Source organism: Arctopsyche grandis, chromosome 4 (assembly GCF_051622035.1).
Source record: "Arctopsyche grandis isolate Sample6627 chromosome 4, ASM5162203v2, whole genome shotgun sequence".
Lineage (NCBI taxonomy): Eukaryota > Metazoa > Arthropoda > Insecta > Trichoptera > Hydropsychidae > Arctopsyche > Arctopsyche grandis.
The window spans coordinates 25,940,388-25,949,744 of NC_135358.1; the positions used below are offsets into that span (position 1 = coordinate 25,940,388).

The 9,357-nt window shown below is 33.9% G+C and overlaps 2 protein-coding genes across 3 annotated transcripts in view; one reads left to right on the forward strand and one right to left on the reverse strand.

Moving 5' to 3' along the window:
• LOC143910651 (protein fem-1 homolog CG6966) overlaps positions 1-2,566 on the forward strand; it is an 84,841-nt gene extending 82,275 nt beyond the window's left edge. Inside the window, exons 7-10 of the mRNA XM_077429218.1 lie at positions 1,003-1,221; positions 1,288-1,553; positions 1,656-1,832; positions 1,905-2,566. Of these exons, the coding sequence (XP_077285344.1) occupies positions 1,003-1,221; positions 1,288-1,553; positions 1,656-1,832; positions 1,905-2,153 (911 nt within the window). The 3' untranslated portion in view covers positions 2,154-2,566. The remainder of the gene's footprint in view (positions 1-1,002; positions 1,222-1,287; positions 1,554-1,655; positions 1,833-1,904) is intronic.
• A 333-nt stretch (positions 2,567-2,899) lies between these two features.
• LOC143910617 (uncharacterized) lies at positions 2,900-8,809 on the reverse strand. Of its 2 annotated transcripts, none has more exons than XM_077429174.1 (6): positions 8,686-8,809; positions 5,446-5,564; positions 5,222-5,369; positions 4,237-4,406; positions 3,988-4,138; positions 2,900-3,827 (listed from the first exon to the last, which is right to left on the reverse strand). In XM_077429174.1, exons 1-6 carry the CDS (start codon positions 8,729-8,731, stop codon positions 3,772-3,774), a joined length of 690 nt encoding a protein of 229 aa, XP_077285300.1. In that variant the 5' UTR covers positions 8,732-8,809; the 3' UTR covers positions 2,900-3,771. The 2 variants fall into 2 exon arrangements, with proteins under 2 accessions (XP_077285300.1, XP_077285301.1); XM_077429175.1 differs by lacking the exon at positions 8,686-8,809 and adding an exon at positions 6,306-6,816.
• Between the last annotated feature and the right edge of the window lie 548 nt (positions 8,810-9,357).

The window sequence follows — 9,357 nt, forward strand, 5'->3', positions numbered from 1 at the left end:
TATTTACATTATTTTGTGGTTTTGTATTTGATAACTCCTTATTTAATTGGTCGTTCATCAACAAACACACAATTGTCTCATCTTTATTAAAATCCAAAAGAAGTTCTTCCATTGTGGAATCGTCAATACAAGAAGGATACACTCGCTTCAAAATGGTTTCATCGAAGTATATACATTTGCCTTTGTTATACCATTTAAAAAACGTTTTAATTGAAATATTTTTCCTGAGATTCGAGATAATTCCTGGGACACGGGACATAAAAAATTCTGTGATTTCCCAGTCATTTTTGTCTCTAAAATATATGTATATGTACATAAGCAGATCCTAACTGTGGTTTGAATCCTATTTACATACCTTTTTTTTACCAAGCATTTAGAATGATATTATTGGCACAATTGTATATTGCAATAAAAAGAACTTGAAATAGCAAAATGTCCAGAAATCAATTTGTTAAACAATATTATGTTTTTCTTGTTTGTTTGTACCTTCTGATAGTTAAGAAATATATGTGTATCATTTTTTGATGTTTATTATGATACATTTGGATTTTTTTTAATGTTTCGCTTTTTAGAATAAAAATATATATATTTTAGATGTAAACATACCTATCCAGAGAAATGTTATATTAATAGAAGTGACTTTGGGCGTCATATTGTTGTCAAGTGACGATTGTCCACAGACAATCCTAAATAATTTTAGCATCGGTCGTATTTGATGCTTGGTGCTCGACGTATGTCCGATAAAAACTTCTCTGTTTGTTTATATTACTGGCAAGATGGACAAGCTTCGGTAAAAATTGCACAATACATTCAAAAACACACAATTAACAACATGGGATACATTTTTATAAGTAAATTGATCCAATTGTATTCCGTGCGTTGTAGCGTATTTATAGAGACGTACCGCGTAATATTGACAACAATTATTTATTCGTGATGGCCCTTCTATTATTATTACATTTCTCTATCTATCAAATTTTATAGAATTATTTAATGCTGCAGGTCCTGCTCATCCTGATACATCTTACTACGTTCGTTATCGCGGTGCTGTATACGCAGACGCTGGCCGCTTTGGTCGTTGTCGTTCACTATGGCATCGTGCTCTCGACATGCAAAGAGCTATGTTAGGTCCCGTATCGCCAATGACTCAATCTTCCCTCCACAGCTTCGCTGAACTATTCTCCTTTATGGCGCACGAAAGAACACGTCCACCATCGCGAGGTATGCATCGTCTCGCACTCGAATATATCACATTGAACATTATTACAATGCTGTACATGTTTATAGGACGCGTAGTTCCCCCCGTTACGTTTGAAGATTTGAACCCTGTGATGGAAAAAGCTGTGGATGAGCTGGGCAGAGGTATAGCCTTGTTAAATACACGACCCTCCAGTGAGAGGGATCAAACTTTAGGCGCAGTACAACGCGTGCTGCTGGTATGTCTACACCTGGCCAGTTTAATGGCGAGACTCTTAGATGAACCAGATAGACCTGAAGGCGTAGAACATGCTATTAAACAAGCAGTGTTTTCACTGGTCAAAATGGATATCAAGGTTATTTCATATTCTAATTTATTGTAAAGAAGGTTAATATCTTCAAAATGAACATTTTAATTGGTAATTAAATATTAACTTCAATATACTCATATGTTTCAGGTTCGAAATGGTCAGACTGCTCTTCATTTAGCCTGTATCGGAGACGGCATCGAAGGTCCGAGAGTTTCCGGAAGTCCAGGAGACTTGTCAGGATTAGTTAAATTACTTTTAGAAGTTGGCGCTGATCCCAATCTTCGAGATGCAGGCGGTAACACATCTCTACATCTTGCCGCTAAGGTATGTTACTCTTCGTTTATTCCCACTTAGCATACATTAGCAACACCTTATCTAATATGATTGATTTTTTAGAACACTCCGCGGCAAACTGAAGTAGTAAAAGGTCTTTTGGAAGGGGGCGCTCACATAGACATAGTGAACTACTACGGCGAAACATTCGAAGACATAATATCGGAGAGTGGACAGTGCGTTTGCAACATAGTCAACCCACTTAAATACAAAACCCTGAAGTGCATAGCTGCACACGCCGTAAAATGCTACAGGCTGCACTATAAGAATGTTGTGCCCGTTAGTTTATATCGCACGATAATCACTCATTGAAGCGTTTTGCCTTCACACCTGTCCTTTAGTACGCAAGACGTTTCATTATTTGTTGATAATTTTTTTTTTATCAAAATAATAATGTAATAATAATCATACATATACGTATATAATAATAATATTCATGTTGCGATCACCGCTCCTTTTTGAGCGGGTAATGTATGATATAAAAAATTTATTCAATGCCTAGAACACAGCAAATAATAATGAAGTTTTTATGTATGACGATGTATGACAATATGCTCATTGGAATATTGTGTTTAGCTGATGGTTCTGTTGTAAATCGTACACAAAATACGTTTATAGAATTAATTTTTTTAAACTGATACGTAGTCAAGACAGTCGTCGATTGATAGAAGCCTTTCAAATCAAAATGTCCAACATTTGAAACGAATCAAATGAAACAAGGTATTAATAACAAAAAGTTTATATAGAGAATCTAAACAAATTGTACGTGTGGGTTTTGCATGCCAGAATTTTATATTGTTGTTACGATAGTGTTTAGTCTCAATATATGTATAATATGGATATTTCAAATATATATATATATATATATATATATATATATATATATATATATATATATATATATATATATATATATATATATATATATATATATATATATATATATATTTATAAAGGCATTATTATGAATGAAACTAAGAATAGCCTTGTAAAAGGAATTCGTTTTCGAAAAATGTATTCATAATTTTTCGTTATTCTTTGGATGTACATCTTCAAATGGTATATTTTGTAAATGTTTATAAATCATTATGTATTCCAAATGCTTCGAACAATAAATCAGTATAAATTGTATATACATACTATATATATATATATTAAAAAAGAATCTTGATTATGCATATAAATGCAATGTATATGTTTGCTGATAAAAAATTTTGATTAGTTAATAAAATGATAAACATATAGACACTCAATAAAAACTATTTTCAAAATCATGATCATCTTCATTATTATACTCATGTAGCAATCGAAGTTTAACTTCGGATTTAAATTCTATACCCCCCATATACATACATAATCAACCTTTGTTTTATTATTTTTTAGATTCAAATAAAATATGTGTATGTTTATTTATCGTTTTGGCAATTTCTAATCTTCGACTTTTTTCACATAGTGAAATCGAATACAATATTAAGCTTTTTTATTGTGATAACGTTGGATGTAACTGATACGTACAGTTGTAAAAATAAAATGTCCAAAGTCATTTCCTAAGCGTTACGTATCACAGGACCGACCTATTAGTTGATATAAAATGTGATATGCATATCCCCATTAATTGTTATACATATATATTTCAATGTCAATAATATCGAGTATTTTAAAATATACATGATGCAAAAGTGTTTAATTTTTATTATAAAAGACATCGTTTTGATACTAAACTTCCCATGTTCCTTACAAGTATGTATGTATGTATGTATGGATAAATAGAAGACTTATTTTTTTTTCATAATATTATATATAACAAGAAATGAAATGCAGTATGGCAGATGTCATCCAGAACAAACATTTTTTTTTTTACACATTTATTTATAAAAGATCAATCACAATATAAGGTACGGTTAATAGAAAGAATCGATCTTTTTTCAGTTTAAGCAAATTTGATTTCAATAATGTTTCCTTCCACAGTTTGTCTATCAAAATGTTCTGTAAAAAAGTTGTAAGAAAAATATTTTAATTAACTTTTTAAATTATAAACCTTAAATATGTGTACATGCAATCATAAATAATTAGAATAAATGAGTAAAATGATAAAATCACTAGAACTGAAGAACTCATATTGTATTTCTTTTAGTAAAAAGGATACTGATAGCTTTGGCAGCGCTGGTTGAACATTTATACTTAATGACTATTTCTGAACTCTTAATTTCGTTACTGTCATTAACCTTTATCATTTGAATATTGCCAATTTCGCTTAATTTTAAACAGACAACCTTCCAAAAAAACGCTGATGAAATCTGAAATATTTATGAACAATAAAATTGACATTTACAAAAGTTACCAACTTTCGAATCCATAGAAGATAAAATTTCAAAATGAATTACGGTATACTTGCATTACTTATCGAAATTGTATCCAGGGTTTCATCTTTCTTTGGATTTTCGCGACATTTGGTTTCATAGGGCTTTGACATTGTTTTGAGATCCATCACAGTGTTCAACACAGGCTTTTCGTCAACTGTTTGGACAGTTTTCGCAATGAGTGGAGCAGGATTATTTTTCCAAACTATTAATCAATAAGAATTATCAAAGTAAAAAAATCTTAGAAAATAAATTGATTTTGAAGAGAACAGACATGTATGTAAGTATAGAAGTACAAGTTCGCACTATGCAAAGAATGTTCCAAAAGTGCACTCGATTTTATAAAATTTTCAATAAAAATATTACAAAATAAGAAACACTAATAACACTGTTCGACACGAAAAATGGTTCAGAGACGAGATATGACTTTTCTTATAGATCTATGCCGTGAACACGAATCTGGTAATAAAAAGTGTTGATTGGCTCGAGATTCGGAGATATATGTGTTTTTTAAATCACGCGATTTTTCTATATCTTGGTGTTGTTCGGTGGATTTCTCAAAATCTGTTAATTTCCTGTTCAAAATGAATATTGGAATCTATAGTCGGGTATTTTATCTTTCATTTGTAGTACTTTTCAGCTTTCAAATCTCTCTAAGTAGTCGTCCAGTTTAATTGAAAAGTCAAAATTACGTATTTTCACTTGGGATTTTTTCCCACTGTTAATACTATATTATATTGAGTATTTTCTATTGAAACATGTTTATTAGGATAGTGTTCTGGCCACACTATTTTTTGTTTTCGTTTAAAAGGGTTAATTGGATGTGTGCTGAATTTTAAATCGGTAAAATGGCGAGCAAAAAATTAAAAAAAAAAAGTTTAATTTATTACTAATTGGATTTATGAGGCTTTAAGCTAACCTTCTCTGGCCTGCTTCCGATTGTAAAGATTACCGTATTTAATTTCATATTGTACATAAATTTAATATTTCAGGGATACAAAAAAAAATGCGAAAACTAACAATCCAAGAATCTGAGAACTTTTAAACTTTGTCCGTTAAAATCGTAGTTTTTAAATTTATTCACAGCTTTCTCAGCCGAATCTGGATGCCCGAAGACCACAAACGCTCGTCCATCTCCTAAAGACACCAAACATCTTAAATCACCCACCTGAAAGTTAAAATATGACAAACGAATAAATGAAAACATACCCTAACAGTTAACACCATAACATTCAGGAACTTACATTATCTTGAAACATGCTATACAGTTCTCTCATCTGACACGTATCGGTGATATTGCGAATGCCGACAAAGTATTTACGATCTACCAAAATGGTATCTTTGGTACTGTACATTTTGAAAGCTGAAAAAATAAATCACAATCCACAAACAACATTCAACATATGCATGTATGTACATACATTTAGGTATACATACATAATGCACCTAAGAAAAATATATATAAGTTTAACGTGAATTTATCCATAATTCAAGGTTTTAATATAAACTAAGTCCCATCAAGTTAACATAATATAAATGTGTACAAATTAAAACGTATAATAAAAACAAGAAACTTTCATTCGAAAAACATCGTGAGAATTTCATCAAAAGCAGTAAATACACGGTGAGTTTTAGCAGATTTCATTTATAATGATACATTAAATGCAATTCTGAACAATAGTTAAGATCTAGACATTCTAAAAAAGATATCAATTTCGTTATACAAAATATTACTTCACACTACATTAATTATTTTTAGTGTAGTTTCTTAGTTCCAAATGTTTTATTTTATACAATAGTTAAGACGTGGTTTTGCAACAAAATTAAATCCTACGTAAACAATAATATGACTACAGCCACGTTGTGAATATTTTTGAACAAACTCAAGAATCAAGAAATATTACACATGTACTACACACATAGATTAGCTTTATTTCTAGAACTATATTCAATAAAGAAGTTTATAACCTCTTACATAAATTAAACTGTAACTTTTCAAATTGACGGTTCAATTATATATTAATTATTACAACCTATGAATAATGAGAATGGACACATTCGAGAAATCTGCAAATGGATTTTATTTGGTACGTATTTCACTTACATTTTGACGACCCACTTCCAGTGACGACTAAAAGACTTCCCGCGAAGAACTATGCTTTCTAACGTACGCAGTGTTGCCAAGTGTTGTCAAATCAACATAAAAAATTCCCAAAAGTTTCTTTATGTAATAGCATCATTTCATTGAAAACAATTCTTTCATTATGAATTTTGATCATTTGGAACGTAAAAGTTTTGTTTCATAGATAAATATGGTTGATGAATTCAATTTCAGTATTGGCGTATAGTTTACTATATTTGTAGGTAGGAGAAACGGTAATTGGATTATTCGGTTCGGTGATTACTAGTCAAATGTGAACCGGTCACAGGACAACTGGTCGCTCTAGATCGGTCAGACGTGATCACCCGTCACACTAAAACTGGTCTCACCCTAAAATCGGTCAACCAGTTTTCTCGTGACCGATTTTAGGGTGTGACCAGTTTTAGTGTGACGGGTGATCACATGTGACCGATCTAGAGCGACCGGTTGTCTTGTGACTGGTTCACATATGACTAGTAGTCCGTTTACCGGATTATTCATCACATTTCGGTGGTCGCAAAGACAATTTTTGCCATGAAAATCGCGAATACAAAATATTTGGCACTCAAGTTCTCGTTAGTATGATGGACTTTTCGGCTGCCAGATGTTCCGTTATAGAGATTTTAGTGACTTTGTGACTAGTAATCACTGAACCAGGAGAAACACTATCATTAGCCATATTAAGGCCTATTGGGTGTTTACGTACTTGGTCGCCGCGACCACGTGTGTAAACAGTAAACACCCATCTGTAGGCGGGGTAGGATGTGTTGACCGTATCCCAGCCTAACGAAACACTGTTGTGCTTGTTTTAATAAAGTTTTATTGTTTGCCTAAATATTGTACAAAGGTATTAGAATATTTGGGCAAAAGTATGTCGTTCAGCGGTCTCTGGATGCGGTAGAGTGTCGCTGGCTCGGCATTCGGCTATGTTCAGAAGGTCTCTGGATGCGACAGTGTGTTGCTGGCTCGTTGTTCGGCTATGTTCAGAAGGTCTCTGGTCTGCTGCTGTGTGTCGACGCTTGCTGTTGTGGGTCGACTCCCTGTTGCTGTGTGTCGGCGCTTGCTGCTGTGGGTCGACTGGTCTGGTGCTGTGTGTCGACGCTTGATGCTGTGGGTCGACTGGCGTTGTTTGGGTTGTACCTCCTTTTATAGTGTTTCTGGTTGCTGGCTGTTGTTGATGCGTATGCGAGGAATGTGTTTTTGTCGATGGGGTAGACTTTTCTGGAACGATTGGCACCGTTCAGCTCGATGTAGTTTAATGGCTGCAGGTGTGCTTCGACCGGTTTGTTTCCGCTCGCCTGGTTGGGATGGAGCTTTCTAGAAGGTTTTAGGAATGTATTCTGCGTCGCAGTATATGTCTTGATGATGGTGACGAGATTCCCACACATCTAAGACCATAGATGTGTAATACATAGATACGCCCTCACGTTTTATGCCGGTCTCCCCGTTGGCGCATGCAAAATACATGGCGCATGCACACTTTCTCTCAGTAACTAGTTAGCTTCTAAGTCGGAAGGTCGATATTGCGGAAATCTTGTCGTCACTAACTGAGGGGTTCAACTAGCGGGGAAGTGGTGAAAAAAACGACGACCGCTGCGTCGTAGGGAAAACAACCTTTTTTTCCAACTTCCCCGCTAGCTAAACCCCCCGCACCCCTCAGTTAGTGACGACAATATCTCCGACCAAAAGCAGGCGTCAGGGCCCATCTATGTATTATATATCTATGTCTAAGACTATATAAATTAAAATTGACGACGACCGGTCGACAGTTCGCAATAGGCCTAAGGCTTAGTCAAGATAATCGACAACTAAGTTAATGTTAAAAAATGAGAGTCCTGTGTAGGCCGACGAGAGGGGGGTGGAACCGGGGTAAAGTTCCAGGGCCCGGACTAATCGAAGGGCCCCGCGTAGGGACGTCCAACTGACGAATATTGGTATTTTATATTTTTCTACATAAAAATACAAATGTACATATATTTATTTAATGCTAAATGTGTATTATACTTACTTATTCAATTATTTAAAAAAATAACAACCGAGATATGAGCCGTTATATTTGAAAGTGGCGGAAGTCCAATTTATGGTTCCAAAAACACTATATCTGTTGGAGTTTGTCCCGAATTTCGGGAAAGCAGAATAATGGTATTACAGCAGAGAAATGTTATAATAATAGAAGCGCCCTTTGGAATACATTTCTTGTTTCAATACACGCGTACCGTTTCCATAACTACGCAATATTGTACGCGTATGCGTATGCTATGTAGCTGTCGCCAAGACGCTTTCATGAAAACTTTCATATACTAATTGTTAATTGAATAATACGTTACTTAAATGATCAATTTACTTATTAAATGTATCCCATGTTGTTTATTGTGTGTTTTTGAATGCATCGTGCAATTTTTAAAGATGCACTTGCCCAGTGAAGTTTTTATCGGACATACGTCGACCACCAAGCATCAAATACGACTGCCGGGCAAATTATTATGAAATGTCCACAGACCTTTGCTGTTTTTCGGTCAACATATGTAGATAAGATAAAATTTTCGACACAAAACTAAGGCGCATGGATTGTAGGAACGGCATTATCACCACGGTCGCTCGGGTATATTGAATGAAAAAACTACATACATATGTTGCTCCAGTGTACAATTTTTTTAGGTATTTTTCAAATTTGAGGACCTGCAGCATTAAATAATTCTATAAAATTTGATAGATAGAGAAATGTAATAATAATAGAAGGGCCCTCACGAATAAATAATTATTGTCAATATTACGCGGTACGTCTCTATAAATACGCTACAACGCATGGAATACAATTGGATCAATCGTCACTTGACAGCTAGTTTTGATATATTTTGTACATATAAGATATTTTTGTTTTTAGTTTGTCATGGGCAATAAATTAAGAAGTAATGGGTGCATACAAGAAAAAGCATTCAGTTGACAAGGGTGTTCTCAAATAGAAAAAAAGTGAAAGTTTACGCATATGGCAAGTACAACAAGTAATATGGCAGGG